This window comes from Cervus elaphus, chromosome 12 (assembly GCF_910594005.1).
Source record: "Cervus elaphus chromosome 12, mCerEla1.1, whole genome shotgun sequence".
In the NCBI taxonomy this organism is placed as follows: domain Eukaryota; kingdom Metazoa; phylum Chordata; class Mammalia; order Artiodactyla; family Cervidae; genus Cervus; species Cervus elaphus.
In genome coordinates this window covers 65,118,110-65,133,617 of record NC_057826.1, presented here as the reverse complement: position 1 = coordinate 65,133,617, position 15,508 = coordinate 65,118,110, and the positions used below count along the sequence as shown (strand labels likewise).

Sequence of the window (15,508 nt, the reverse complement as noted above, 5' to 3'; positions counted from 1 at the left end):
GGACTCCTGCCGTGCGCCTGGGGCAATGAGGAGCGCGCGGCCCGCGAGCGCTGTCACGTGACGCGCGCGGCCCCGCCCTACGCTCAGCCTGGGAGAGGGGAAGGATGGCGCCATCTTGCCCCCCCCCTTCCCATCAACGATCCTGACAGCACTGAGGCGCCGGATCTGGCTCCGGTGGACAAGCCCGGTGCTCCTCCAGGGCTTCTCATCTTTTAATGCTGTCGTTAACTACTCCTTATCTCTTCAGCTGGGGCTGCCTGAGGCTGATAATTCCACGTAGTCGCTGCCACCTGGGCACGGAGCCCAGTCTCGTCCGTCAGGCCTTGGGTGTAGCTGAAGTTATTTAAGAAAGATGGGATTTAGAAATCCAGTGCACTAGTTTCCTGGGCCTTTTTCATTTAGTCCCATTTCGTGGTGCAGTGGTAAAGAATCCGTTTGCCAATGCAAGAGGCATAAGAGACTAGAGTTCCATCTCTGGGTGGGGAAGATCCTGCGTAGTTGTAAATGGCAACCTGCTCCGTTATTCTTGCCTGGAAAATTCCATGGGCAGAGGAGCCTGGAGGTCTACAGTCTATGGGTCACACACGCATAGGGACACACACACACACTCACTCACACTCACACATATGATACAGTCCATAGGGACACACACACACCCCCCAACCCCGACAGGCTGGATTCTGGGATTGAGGAGTGAGCAACTTTCTGCCCGCTGATGGAAACAATTGGGAAGCTGGGATGACCAAGTAAACGAGAAAAAAATGGCACAAAGAAGCCTAATGGTAAAAGAAACAGGTATGGCATCCAAACAGAGGATCGGGAGGAAAGAGAAAAGGAGAAATGAGATGAAAAGACAACTAAAAATTTGCCTATTTTGACCTTTTTTTTTTTTTTTAAATAAGTGAAGGACACAGTAGAGGGCTTTGACATAGTGATGGGTAGGACTAGGTCCCAGGACAATAAGTTACGAATTGATTAAAATTACAGTTATTTCTTGGTTGTCTCAAGGCTCATCATGCCACCATAGGGCTACTTCTCTTTCCCTGGTAACCCTAATTACTTTTTTTTCTTATTTAAATCGGAGGATGATTACAATATTGTGATGGATTTTGCCATACATCAACATGAATCAGCCTCAGGCATACATGTGTCCCCTTCCTCTTGAACCTCCCTCCCACCTCCCTCTGCACCTAATTACTTCTCTTGAAAGGGCTCTCCAAAGACCTACCTTCTTCAGTCTTCCCAGTGTTAGCATATGGGTGCTGATAAGTATTTCCATACCTATAGAAAGATATAGGATCCATTTATGTTCAAAAAAATTCCTGGATTCCAGCTTTCTTGGCTATGTATCAAAGAGCAGGAAGGGACTTGGATAGGGGAAAGAAGAGATGGAATAGGACTGGAGATAACTGCAAAGACCCAGGGGAAGGTTGGGGGGAAGTGAGGAGCTTATGAGTTTTATTGCCCCCTTCCTTCTTCCCTTTCATCATTGACTGTCTATTCCTCCTCCCTCGTGTTCCCAACACTACACTGTTACATGTCCCTGCATGGCCTCTCACTAAAGGTGGAGAGAAGAAAAAAGCTGGCAGTGTTTTGCATCAGTAAACCCAAGCAGCAGTGTGCTAAGAAAAGAGGGATCCTTATGGCTGCTGGCTACTCATCTGGACTAAGTAGTTCTATTTCCAAATGGCTATTTCTATACCTATACAACAGACATAGACAACTGCAGGTTATTATGCAAACATTACTAGTGTTCAGTGGTATCTCATTCTCCTTTTCGGCATTTGTAGTTGTTGTTTAGTCACTAAGTCATGTCCAACTCTTTTGTGACCCCGTGGACTGCAGCCCACCAGGTTTCTCTGTCCATGGAATTTCCCAGGCAAGAATACTGGAGCAGATTGCCATTTCCTTCTCCAGGGGCTCTTCCTGACTCAGGGATAGAACCCAGGTCTCCTGCATTGCAGGCAGATTCTAGACTGTCCAAGCCTTATCGTCACACAGAAAACTATTTTTCTCATCTGCCCCTGGAAATGGGCAAGGTCATGTGACTACAATAACTAATGATATGTAAGCAGAAGTGACAAATCATTTCCTGCCTATGGTAGTGAAAAGCTGGTTGTGATTCTCAAGTCTCTCTGCTGCCTTCCATTGTGATTGTGGAAGGGGATTTGTGTTGAACTGGAAGAGCTGAAATACTGAAGCAGCCTGTGCTTCTGAGTCACCATATTGGGAGGGCGGGTGTTGCAGATGCCCTCAAGATCCACCCAGACATAACATAAAATTTTGTATAAGCAAGAAATAAATACTTATTATACTAAACAACTAAGATTTTTGGAGCTGCTCATTATCAGGGCATAAACCAGGCTATCCTGGCAGATAGAATCCTGAAAACTGGGGCCTGCATATTTAAGGGAGCATAGGCTTTATTTCTGGAGAATAGAAGGCGAGTCAGGGCTTTTAAAAAAAAATCTGTGTATATTGGTGGCAATAAGGATATCCTAGGTGCTTGTAAGATGAAAGTGGTAGCTCATAATAAAGCCCCTGGGCATCTCTGAATTAAATTATTGGATTTTTCATGTCCAAAAACCTACTGGTCTCTGATATATTTGTCATTTAAATAGCTTCTTTGGGGAGTATTTAAGCTTAGCATACTCAGATTGTCTCTTTACACAGGCAAACCTACCAACTCCCTCAAGGTAAAGAGTATATGGGGGAGGGGGCAAGGAGGAGAGACATAATGGTGTCAGTTGGACCTGGGTTTTAATGCCTATTGTCCCATTTCTACCTGTGACACTGGGCAGTTACATGACCTCTCTAAGTTCAGCTTCCTCCTCTATCAAATAGGGATAAAAAAATGCCTATTTTGCAAGGCTGTTTAGAGGACAATAAAATACTAAATTAATGAAAATCTCTTAACAGTACCTTGCACATCATAGGAAATCAATAAAGTATAACTATGTAAGATTGACTCCTGTTTGTTGATGTTTAAAGATGACAAATATCAAAAGAAAAAAAGCATTATCTGTCAACATTTTAAACAATTCTCTCTTTGCAGATATGAATAAAATACTGCTGAACAATTCTTGTATTTTAAAATAATGTAAGAACCACTTACTTTGTTACTAACGAAGGACACAATTGGCTTTCAGAGAAATTTTGTTTGAAGATTTAGAAGTCCAGAATTTAGCTTTTACACTATTGGGTCAAATACATTTACTTTATGGTTTTTAGTCTGGGGTAAGTTAAATTATCATCAAAGCAATTATTTGTTTAAAAGATCCTAAGACAATCCTTTTCGTATTCCAAATTATCAATATGTGGACTAGGAAATGGTTTTCTACTGATATGCATCTATAATTCCTAATGCAATTTCTCAATCTGTAATAGTCATTGTACCTATAGATTGCTATTAAATTCATCCAGAATACCTAGAAAGTGAAGGACTGAATACCTCTTCCCCCAGAAAGCCTCCGTAATTTCACACACACATATACACTTAGTGATTATAAAGCAACCTAATTTTTTAATAGCAAGTATGCCAAAAATAAAATATCCATAAATATTATCTATCACCTTTAAAAAAGTCACCTTGGGAAACTGTTTAACTGTTGAAGAACAGTATGATTTCTCAATACTTTGGGGGACTCTCTTTTATAATTAACTTCAGAAGCTGGACTATTCTTTCACGTATCATAAAAAGAAACATTTTTTCACTGATGGTGACAAATATGCTCTTTAAGAATAAATTTGAAATTTTTTGAAAGAGCCAAAAATTATCAAAGATCGATTCTGGTAAATTAAAAGGAGATATGATTATAAAATAGTATGACTGGGAAGTAGTGGCACAGTTTTGGATTAAAAATATATAGTTAATTTATTCCATAATTTAAAGGACAAGATTCATTTGGGTATATAAATATGTAGCTGCATACAAATACCCACAAAGTGATGCCAAAAAAGGGCAGTTTTTATTTCACACTTTCTTGAGCAGCAGGAGCCACATTGCCTCTCCTACTCCTGCCAGGCCAGAGACAGCTATGAGAACAGGTAAATACTTTTACTTCCTGTAAGGAGAACCTAAAGAGAACAGGGCAGAAAAAGTATTCAAAGAGGTGATTTGAATATGAAGATTTCCCATATTTGGCAAAAATCATAAGCCTACAGATTCAAGAAGCTAAGTGAGCTCTAAGCAGGATAAACTCAAAGAAATCTATACCAAGACACATTATAATCAAACTTCTGGACACAAAAACAAAGAAAAAAATCTTTAAAAGTACCCATAGTGAAATGCCACTTTATCTATAGGGAAAAACAATGTGAATGATAGTAGAGTGGCTGACTTTATTTTTCTGGGCTCCAAAATCACTGCAGATGGTGATTGCAGCCATGAAATTAAAAGACGCTTACTCCTTGGAAGGAAGGTTATAACCAACTTAGACAGCATATTAAAAAGCAGAGACATTACTTTGTCAACAAAGGTCCGTCTAGTCAAGGCTATGGTTTTTCCAGTGGTCATGTATGCATGTGAGAGTTGGACTACAAAGAAAGCTGAGCTCCGAAGAATTGATGCTTTTAAACTGTGGTATTGGAGAAGACTCTTGGGAGTCCCTTGGACCGCAAGGAGATCCAACCAGTCCATCCTAAAGGAGATAAGTCCTGGGTGTTCATTGGAAGGACTGATGTTGAAGCTGAAACTCCAATACTTTGGCCACCTGATGCAAAGAGCTGAATCATAGGAAAAGACCCTGATGCTGGGAAAGATTGAGGGCAGGAGGAGAAGGGGACGACAGAGGATGAGATGGCTGGATGGCATCACCGACTCAATGGACGTGGGTGGACTCTGGGCGTTGGTGATGGACAGGGAGGCCTGGCGTGCTGTGGTTCATGGGGTCACAAAGAGTCGGACACAACTGAGCAACTGAACTGAACTGAATTCAAACTACATAGGCCAGAAAGAAGTGGCATAACACTTTACAGTGCTGAAAGAAAAGAACCACTGACCCCAAATTCTATATATATCCAGTGAAAATATCCTTTAGGAATGAATGAGATTATAATTTTAAAATTTGGGACAATGACCAATAATCTGGGAGTTTTCCCTTGGAAAACTGAGGGTAAACAGCAAGTCCAGGAGATGTATTGATACTTTGGAGAAACAAGGAGGGCACAGGTAAATAGAGACTCTTCCTTGGAGAACTGATCTAAGGATTTAAGGAAGGGCTAGAGAATAAGGAAATCTTGGGGTGTCCTGAAAATTGTATGTGAAGGCCACTCTTAGCAGGCTGAATGCTCCAAGAGTTTAGAGGTTATTTGCTGGAAGCCAGGCAAAGGGGCAGTCTTTACTTTTGAATGATCCAAAGCCTGCTGATATTTCACGCAAGGCAACCAAATACAATGTGTGGACCTTGTTTGGAATCTAATACAAAGCACTGTAAAACAAAACAAAACAGAACAAATCTCTTCAACAGACTATTAGGGTATAACTGACATACAATAGTTTTAGTTGTTCAGTTGTGTCTGACTCTTTGTGATCCCTTGGACTGTACCCCACCAGGTTCCTCTGTCCATGGGAGTCTCCAGGCATGAATACTGGAGTGAGTTGCCATGCCGTCTCCAGGGGATCTTCCCAACCCAGGGATCGAACCCGAGTCTCTTGCATCTCCTGAACTGGGAGGTGGGTTCTTTACCACTAACACTCCTGGGAAGGGTATAACTGACATACAATAAATTGCACATTTTGTACAGTTTGATCAGTTTTGATATATGCAAACACCTGTGAAATTATCATCATAATTAAGATAATGAATATATCCATTACTCCATTCTTCTGGAATCCCTTCCTGTGGCTCATCTCTGTCATCCTAACCCCGGGCAATCGCTTACCTTCTTTCTATCTCTAAGTTTATTTGTTCTTAGAATTTTGTGTAAGTGGGATCATACAGTATGTACTCTTTTGTCTGGATTCTCTCAGCAAAATTATTTTGAGATTCATCCATGTTATTACTATACATAGCATATTTCTTTTTATTGCTGAATAGTGTTCTGTTGATTTTATTGATACATCTCAGTTTGTTTTTACCTCAATTTGTCCATCACTTTTTGTTTTCAGTTTGGTGATTAAGGGCTATGAACATTCAATTACAAGTCTTTATATGGACATGTGCTCTCATTTCTCTTTGATAAATAAATCCCTAGTCATATGGTCGGTATATGTTTAACACTTTAACTAAAACTCATGATAGGCCTAAATGAAAAACCAAGAACAACAAAAGTTCTAGATGAATACATGGAGGAAAATCTTTGTGACTTCAAGTTAGGCAAAAATGTCTTGGATAGGACGATAAAACATGATTCATGAAAGATAAAAACTGACAAACCGAACTCCCTCAAAACTAAGAACTATTCTCTTTGTAAAACATTGTTAAGAAAATAAAAAGGCAAGCCACAGACTGGAAGAAAATCTTTGCAAATTACATATCTGATAATGGACTTACTTCAGAATATATAAAGGATTCTCAAAACTCAATAACAAGAAAACAAACAACCTAATTTGTAAAATGAGCAAAAGGTGTGAACAGGCAAGATATATGAATGACAAATAAGCACATGAAAAGCTGACAAACATTATTTATCATCAGGAAAATGTAAATTAAGGCACAATGAGATATTACCACACACCAATTACAATTTTTTAAATTTAACAATTATTGGCAAAGATGTAGACTAACAAGAATTCTCATAAACTGGTGGGAATGCCCACTTTGGAAAACAGCTTGCCAAGTTTTTTGTTGTTGCTGTTGTTGTGAAATTTTGACTTTGAAATAATTTCAGACTTACATAAAAGATAAGAATTATTTGAAGAATTCTCATATATCCTCCACCTAAATCCCCCAGTGGTTGACAGCTACGCTTGATTTATCATGCCTCTATTTTCTATCACTTGGGAGATAATTGGAAATGTAATAACCCCTTAAGGTTTGAGTGGAAATTTCCTAATAACAAGGACATTTTCTATTTGACCACAGGACAACCATTAAAGTCAGGAAATTAACACTGATATAATACTGCTGTCTAATCCACAAGACCCTCTTCAAATTTTGCTGATTGTTCTGAAAATATGTTTATAGGTCCAGCATCCAGTACAGATTCTAATTTTAGACAGATGGAGAATTTTGAACATAAATTGGATATTAAATTATGCTAAGCAATTTTTATTTTTTAGGGTGTAAGGATAGTATTATGTTATCTTTGTAAAATATCCTTATCTGTTAGAGATATGTACCTAAGTGTTTATAGAAAGAATGATATCTGAAATTTTCTTTGAGATTCATTCCTAGGAAGGTGTGTGTGTGTGTGTGTGTGTGTGTGTGTGTGTTAGGGGCTGAGAAGAGGGGAGAAATTAAATAAGATTGGCAAGATATCGAAATTTGTTGAAACTGGGTGACGAGTACAGGCAGGTGATAATATTTCCTCTGCTTTTAATGTATGTGTGAAAATTTCCGTAATTAAGAGTACTGTAATTTTTTTAAATGGAAGGATTTTAGGGATTGGAGTGATGTGACCATATTTTTTACTTAGAAACATTACTTTGGCTGCAATAGGAAGAATGGCTTAAAGTGGGGCAAGAATGAAAGCACTGACTAGTTTCCCAACTGCTGAAGTCATCCAGAGAAGAGATTATGATGACCGAACCAAGTTAGTGTCATTGGGATAGAGTGAAGTGGATGAATGAAAGAAATGGCAACTCTCTCGATGTCCAGGATTACTCTTACTTGGGTTGGGTTGGGGAGGCGGTGGTGCTCTTTACCTAGACAGGCATCACTGGAAGAAAAACAAACAGGTCCCCCAGGGAGGGAAGATTTGAAGGGGCCTTCGGTCAGACTAGTGCCTTGTATTATCTGGCCCAAATTGAGTATATAGATGACAGCAAGAAAATTAAATAATCATTATTTAGCAAACAGTATATGGAGAAGGAAATGGCAACCCACTCCGGTATCCTTGCTTGGAAAGTCCCATAGACAGAGGAGCCTGGTGGGCTTCAGTCCGTGGGGTTGCAAAGGGTCGGGCACGACAACAACAACAACAGAAACATAGTGGTAAGCCCAGGTAGCGCTACCCTTAAAAAACGCGCCTGCCAATGCAAGAGCCCTAAGAGACGTGGGTTCAATCCCTGGATAGGGAAGATTCCCTGGAGGAGTAAATGGCCACCCACTTCAATATTCTTGCCTGGAGATTCCCATGGACAGAGGAGCCTGGTGGGCTACAGCCCATAGGGTCACAAAGAGTCGGACAGGACTGAAGCGCCTTAATACAACACACATATGGGTAAGCAAGGTAGACAGAAGGAAATGTCACTTAACTCTAACTTGAGGTAATGATATGATTATTCTAAATCAATATGCAGCATTAGTAGCCAACTGAAGATGAAATGCAATGACAAGTCCAGGTAGATAGGTTATTTTATAAACTTGAAAAAATATGATTGGAGACAGGACACAGCAGAGAGACCTCTTAAATTTACATCAAGCAAACTGGGCAAGCAATGGAATTCTCTTCCTGGGAATGTTGCTCATAAGATGTCTGAGTAGAACAACATTTTCAGTTGAAACTGCATGGTGGTACAGGGTGGGCAGACAGGGACAAAGAACATGCACTACGATGTTGAATCTATGATTAAGGGGACGAGTGTGAGGTTATAAAACAGGGACGAAGGAGTATTGGTCACAATTTTTACTCGTGGTCGTCTTCTGGGAAGGCTTAAGGTGAGTCAAAGCGGCTGGAAAATCCATCAAAGTCTGACTGTTGTTTCGTCTCTTACCCTTTCAAGAGTAAAGGAGTTCCAACAGCCACTTGTTAGAGACTTATTTCGTGAAAACCATACCCTTTGGCATTATCATTCCATTCTGATTAATCTGATCTCTCTTGTTTCTGCAAGTTCCTCCGCTCAGGTTCCCCCGGAAAAATGTAGGCCAAACTCCCGCAGGTTCGCTCACACACCACAGCTGTTAGCGCGCTAACAGTACTAGCTTGGAGAAGGAGATGGCAACCCGCTCCAGTATTCTTGTCTGGAACGTCCCACGGACAGAGGAGCCTGATGGGCTACAGTCCATGGGGTCGCAAAGAGTCGGACACGACTGAGCACACAGCCGTTCTAGATTAGTCTTCGTGCCGGAGGGACCCACCTCAAATCCGACCGGGCCCCCGACTCAGCGCCCCGCCAACACGCCCACTGCGGGCGTGGCGCTCCTGCTCGGATCCTTCCCACTAGCGTAGAGCCCCTAACCTCATCCCTGACCCCGCCTCCGGTTCGGAGCCTCGCCCCAGGCCCGCCCCGGATAGAAGGCCCGCCCCGGATAGAAGGCCCGCCCCGGCTAGAAGGCCCGCCCCGGCTAGAAGCCCCGCCCGCGATCCCGCCCCCGGAGTGGAGCCTGGGGCCCACCCGCTACCGCCAGGCCGTTCTGCCTGGCTCAGCGCACTGCTATGGCCGGGGGCCGCGGGGCCCCCGGGCGTGGCCGGGACGAGCCGCCGGAGAGCTACCCGCAACGACAGGACCACGAGCTGCAGGCCCTGGAGGCCATCTATGGCGCCGACTTCCAGGACCTGCGGCCGGACGTGCGCGGACGGGTAGGAACTTGGCGTGTCTGGTCGGGGCTGGCGTGCTGCGGCCCAGCCTCCCTTGGCGCGGTCTACCGCGGCTAGGCCCGCCCGGCCTTGCCGGAAGCGAACACCCGACCCCCACTTCGGATTCTGGAGTTCTTTCATCCCTCGCGACCACCCGCTCTCACTTTTTGTCCTTGCACCCGCAACCGCACGGCGGGTCTCCGGAACCCCTGCCTGGGACAAGTTCTCTTACAGCCTTTCCCCTAAATCGGCTCTCGTCTTACCTGGCCTTGCTTCTTATTCCCCCTGACATTCCATAACATACCTGCCTCCTTACTGTCTTGTCTCTTTGGATTTGATACCACAGCGCATTCATGGGGACCCATTGCAACTTTGGGAACGCTTTGAGGGCTCTTGCACAGATCTTACTGATGTCCTTAATCAGAAGTCTCACCCTCCGGTATGTGTTCAGAACTGTTACCCGTGTAATTACCCTGTACTCCTCAGGCATCCTCACTGTGTTTTGCGGTGTGGAGGAACTTTCCTCTGTGCTTTCCTTCAAGAGTATGGAATATATTCTTCTTAGCTGTAATGAAGAGGGAGTGTGCTGAGTCCAAACCTTTTAAAACGGCATTTGGCTAAAATAGTTTCCTTTTTGTCTGGAAATATGACACATTTTAAGCTGCTGATACAGTTTTTCTCTCATCCTTGAAGCATTATCTACCAAACTATTGTTATCTACAGTATTTTTCAAAAAGTAGTACCTTTCTTCATCTGCCTTTAAGTCTTGGCATTTTACCACATGCAGGATTTGCTGAAGATCTGGGATCTCCTGGAGCTGTCAGGGCCAGATATTCTCCCTCTCACCCAATGTGTTCCTTCCTTAACTATTTATTGTTCTAGGTATTTGGAATATAGGCCAGCACAAACCAAACCAAACCCTCATCCTTCAGGGAGCTTACTTTCCTAGTACTTAATTTCAAGAGTTATTTTAAGACTGAAATAGTAGAAACGCTAATAGTCCCCTTATACATACTTAAAATAATAAGGTAACTTTCTGGTGATCTGGTAATTTCTCAGTTCCCTTGAGAACCAGGAAGTGTAACTAAAATATGTGTCACAAAGTGTACATTGGTACTCAATAAAAGCTCCTAAGACTTCATTCAGAGACAGTGTATTTAGTTTACACAGCTTAATTATCTGGTCCTAAGACTGCAAGAAAACAGAAAAGAACAAGGAACTGCTTGTGGGGATACTGATAATCTCAATTTATGGCTGGTGGCCTTTATAACAAGATAGTATAGTAAATAAAAACCAAGACTGTAAGAGGCAGGTAGAAGAATTCAGATAGCTGTACCCTGAGGTACATGGGCAAATATCCTTAACACTTTGCTAGGCCCCACAAGCAGCTAATTGGTAATCATAAGGATGAATCAGAAGGTAGTCATTCAACATAGAGAACAGACTTGTGGTTGCCAAGAGGGAAGGGATGGGGAAGGGGTAAACTAGGAGTCTGGGGTTAGTAGATGCAAACTATTACATATAGAATGGATAAACAACAAAATCCTCCTGTATAGCACAGGGAACTTTATTCAGTATCCTGGGATAAAACATAATGGAAAAGAATATAAAGAGTGTATATATGTGTATAACTGAGTCACTCGGCTGTGCAGCAGAAATTAACACAACATTGTAAATCAACTATACTTCAATTAAAAAAAAAAGTTAATTTTTCCTCCCAGTTAGGTTGCCCTCCAAGATTCGAAAACTTCCCCCACACCCGCCAGTGAGAGGGTTTCCTGGTGTTTGGAAACTTCCTCTATTAAGACTCCCTTCCCTGGACGGATCTCTGTCCCTAACTCTATTGTCTCTCTTTTTATCTTTTATATTTTGTCCTACCTCTTTTCGAAGACAGTGGGCTGCTTTTCTGGGCGCCTGATGTCCTCTGCTAGCGATCAGAAGTTGTTTTGTGGAGTTTGCTCAGCGTTCATATGATCTTTCGATGAATTTGTGGGGGAAAATGTGGTCTCCCCATCTTATTCCTCCGCCATCTTAGCTCCTCCTCCTTCAAAAAAAAAAAAAATGTAATCATTCAACAGGTACTTTTTACTTGCCAGTCTTTAGAGGAAGATTATTCAAGTCCACAATCCTTTATCCAAACCCTGAGGCTTGATAGGTTTCAGAATTCAGAAGTGTTTGTGTTCTTGGCCATGTGTGCACATTCCATACTTATCTAGTACCTCCCTCAATGGCTTCCCTGGTGGTAAAGATGTTAAAACGTCTGCCTGCAATGCGGAAGACCTGGGTTCGATCCCTGGGTTGGGAAGATCCCCTGGGGAAGGAAATGGCAACCCACTCCAGCACTGTTTCCTGGAAAATTCCATGGACGGAGGAGCGTGGTAGGCTACAGTTCATGGGGTTGCAAAGAGTTGGACACGACTGAGCAACTTCACTTTCTTTCCCTCAATGTCTGGAGCAGCATCCAGAATCAAGCGCAGTGAAACTTGTGAATATTCAAGCGTTCACCCTCAGTGGGATGTGTAAAGACTATTAATAGCCTCATGTCAGTTCAGGCCAAATTTGCTGCCAGTAAATTCAGCTCAGGATTATTGACCTGAGTAAACTTTAATTTCTTAAACATCTGAAGTTTTTTAAACTTCTTTTGGTGAGATGTATTATAATGTAGAGTTTGGTAGCACATATATATATATATACACATATATATATGTATATCATTAATAAATAAACACTTTGGGAATACATGCTAAAAATTGTTTTACATACTAAAGTTTGGACACTGCTAGTTTAAAATAGAATATCCTCTGAAGTTATAAATGTATTGTTAACTTAATTATCTTGGCTAATTTTCTGTCAGCCAAAGGCCTGCTCATTTATAATTTGACAGCTATTACAAACCTCCCTCCTAAAACCTTGCTTCTGTTTCTGGGCCCACTTATACAGTGGTGTATAAGTACTTCTTTACCTACATATTCACCAACATTGTAGGTGTCCGACTTTTTCATCTTTGCCAATAAATAGATGAAACATGTTTACTTCTTTAGTTATAAGTTATTAGGACCACCTTTGTCTGTAAGCCATGGTTTTTTTCTGTGAACTTTTTGATGTTGTTTATTTTTACACTCTGTTGTCTATTTTCTCATTCATTTGTCAGAGCTATTTATATCCTGAGGCATACCATTTATATGTTAAGAAAATTAGCATTTTAGGTTATTATATTGAAAATATTTTTCCCTAACGATTATGCATTTTGATATTTAGGTAATTTATGCAGTTTTTAAAAACTTATAGTCAATATAGTCAAAATGATCTTTTTTTCTTTATTGTTGTTACATGGTCCCTGTGGTGGTTTTTTCCCTGCTCCAATGTTACCAAAAATGAATTCTTCAAGGCTTTCTTTTAAATCTTTCATGACTTTTTAAAAAGCTTCCTTCAACTTTTTTTTTTTTTAATTCTTACCTCTGAGTATGAGTCTTTTCCACTAATGTGAAATGCCACCTTTACATTGCATAAGAGTAGACTGGCTTCAAAAGGATCAGTTCAGTTCAGTTCAGTCACTCAGTCGTGTCTGACTCTGTGACCCCCGTGGACTGCAGCACACCAGGCTTCCCTGTCCATCACCAACTCCTGGAGCCTACTCAAACTCATGTCCATCATGTCGGTGATGCCATCCAGCCATCTCATCCTCTGTCCTCCCCTTCTCCTCCTGCTTTCGGTCTTTGCCAGCATCAGGGTCTTTTCCAATGAGTTGGTTCTTTGCATCAGTTGGCCACAGTATTGGAGTTTCAGCTTCAGCATTAGTCCTTCCAGTGAATATTCAGGACTGATTTCCTTTAGGATGGACTGGTTGGATCTCCTTGCAGTCCAAGGGACTCTCAAGAGTCTTCTCCAACACCATAGTTCAAAAGCATCAATTTTTCGGCACTCAGCTTTCTTTATAGTCCAGCTCTCGCATCCGTACATGACTACTGGAAATACCATAGCTTTGACTAGACCGACCTGGGTTGGCAAAGTAATGTCTTTGCCTTTTAATATGCTGTCTAGTTTGGTCATAGTTTTTCTTCCAAGGAGCAAGCGTCTTTTAATTTCATGGCTGCAGTCATCATCTGCAGTGATTTTGGAGCCCAAGAAAATAAAGTCTCTCACTGTTGGTCACACCTACATGCCTACTGCCTGGTAAACAGCTCTCACTTTTTGTTTGGTTGTTTGCTTGATATGCGCTTCCCTAGTTGCTCAGCTGGTAAAGAGTCTGCCTGCAATGCAGGGGACGCCGCTTCCACTCCCAACTGTATTTGGGTGTATTTCTTGACACTCTATCCCAGAAATCTGTTTAGGTTCTGTGACCATATTACTTTCATTACTGTAGATTTATAACCAACTTTAGTATTTAATGTAGTCATCATTTACAGAATATTCCTGACTAATTTTACTTTGATTTTTCATTATGAACTTTAGAGTCAACTTGCCTGGTTAAAAAATTACACTGGCATTTTTACTGTAATAATGTTGTTATTGTTGTGCAGTCATTAAGTCCTGTCCGACTCTTTGAGACTCCATGAACTGCAGCATGCCAGGCTTCTCTGTCCTTCGCTGTTTCCCTGAGTTTGCTCAAACTCATGTCCGTTGAGTCAGTGATGTCTTCCAACCATCTCGTCCTCTGTCGCCCCCCTTCTCCTCCAGCCTTCATTCTTTCCCAGCATCAGGGTCTTTTCTGGTGAGTCAGTTTTTTGCATCAGGTGGCCAAAGTATTGGAGCTTCAGCTTCAGCATCAGTCCTTTCAATGAATATTCAGGGTTGATTTCCTTAAGGATTGACTGGTTTAATCTCCTTGCGGTTCAAGGGACTCTCAAGAGTCTTCTCCAGCACCACAGTTAGAAAGCAACAATTGTTAGGTGATCAGCCTTTTTTATTGTCTAGCACTCACATCCATACATGACTGCTAGAAAAACCATAGTCTTGACTAGACGGAACTTTGTTGGCAAAGTGATGTCTCTGCTTTTTAATACACTGTCTAGGTTTGTCATAGCTATTCTTCCAAGGAGCCTGCGTCTTTTAATTTCATGGCTGCAGTCACCATCTGCAGTGATTTTGGAGCCCAAGAAAATGAAATCTGACACTGTTTCCACATTTTCCTCATCTATTTGCCATGAAGAGATAGGACCAAATGGCATGATCTTGGTTTTGTGGATGTTGAGTTTTAAGCCAGATTTTTCAGTCTCCTTTTTCACCTTCATCAAGAGGCTCTGTAGTTCCTCTTCACTTTCTGCCATTAAAGGGGTGTCATATGCATATGTGAGGTTGTTGGTATTTCTGCCTCTGCCGGCAGTCTTGATTCCAGCTTGTGCTTCATCCATCCTGGCATTTTGCATGATGTACTCTGCATATAAGTTAAATAAGCAGGGTAACAATATACAGCCTTGATGTTCTTCTTTCCCAATTTTGAACCAGTCTGTTGTTCCACATCCAGTTCTAACTCTTGCTTTTTGTCCTACAGACAGGTTCCTCAGGGATATTCCCATCTCGTTAAGAATATTCCACAGTTTGTTGTGATCCACACAGTCAGAGGCTTTAGCATAGTCAGTGAAGCAGAAGTACATGTTTATTTGGAATTCTCTTGCTTCTTCTATGTCCAGCATATGTTGGTAATTTGACCTCTGGTTCTTCTGCCTTTTCCAAATCCACTTGTATATCTGGAAGTTCCCGGTTCATGTACTGCTGAAGCCTAGCTTGAAGGATTTTTGAGCATGATCTTGCTGGGATGTGAAATGAGTGCAGTTGTACGGTAATTTGAACATTCTTCGGCAGTCTCTTTCTTTGGGATTGGAATGAAAACTGACCTTTTCCGGTCCTGTGGCCACTGCTGAATTTCCCAAGTTTGTTGGCATAATGA

General features: G+C 41.7%; 1 protein-coding gene across 2 annotated transcripts in view; it reads left to right on the top strand.

Moving 5' to 3' along the window:
- The first annotated feature begins 9,404 nt into the window (after nucleotides 1-9,404).
- EIF2AK4 (eukaryotic translation initiation factor 2 alpha kinase 4) overlaps nucleotides 9,405-15,508 on the top strand; it is a 101,331-nt gene continuing 95,227 nt past the window's right edge. For both annotated transcript variants that reach the window (XM_043919238.1, XM_043919239.1), the window contains exon 1: nucleotides 9,405-9,624. In XM_043919238.1, coding sequence (XP_043775173.1) covers nucleotides 9,481-9,624 — 144 coding nt within the window. In that variant the 5' untranslated portion in view covers nucleotides 9,405-9,480. The remainder of the gene's footprint in view (nucleotides 9,625-15,508) is intronic.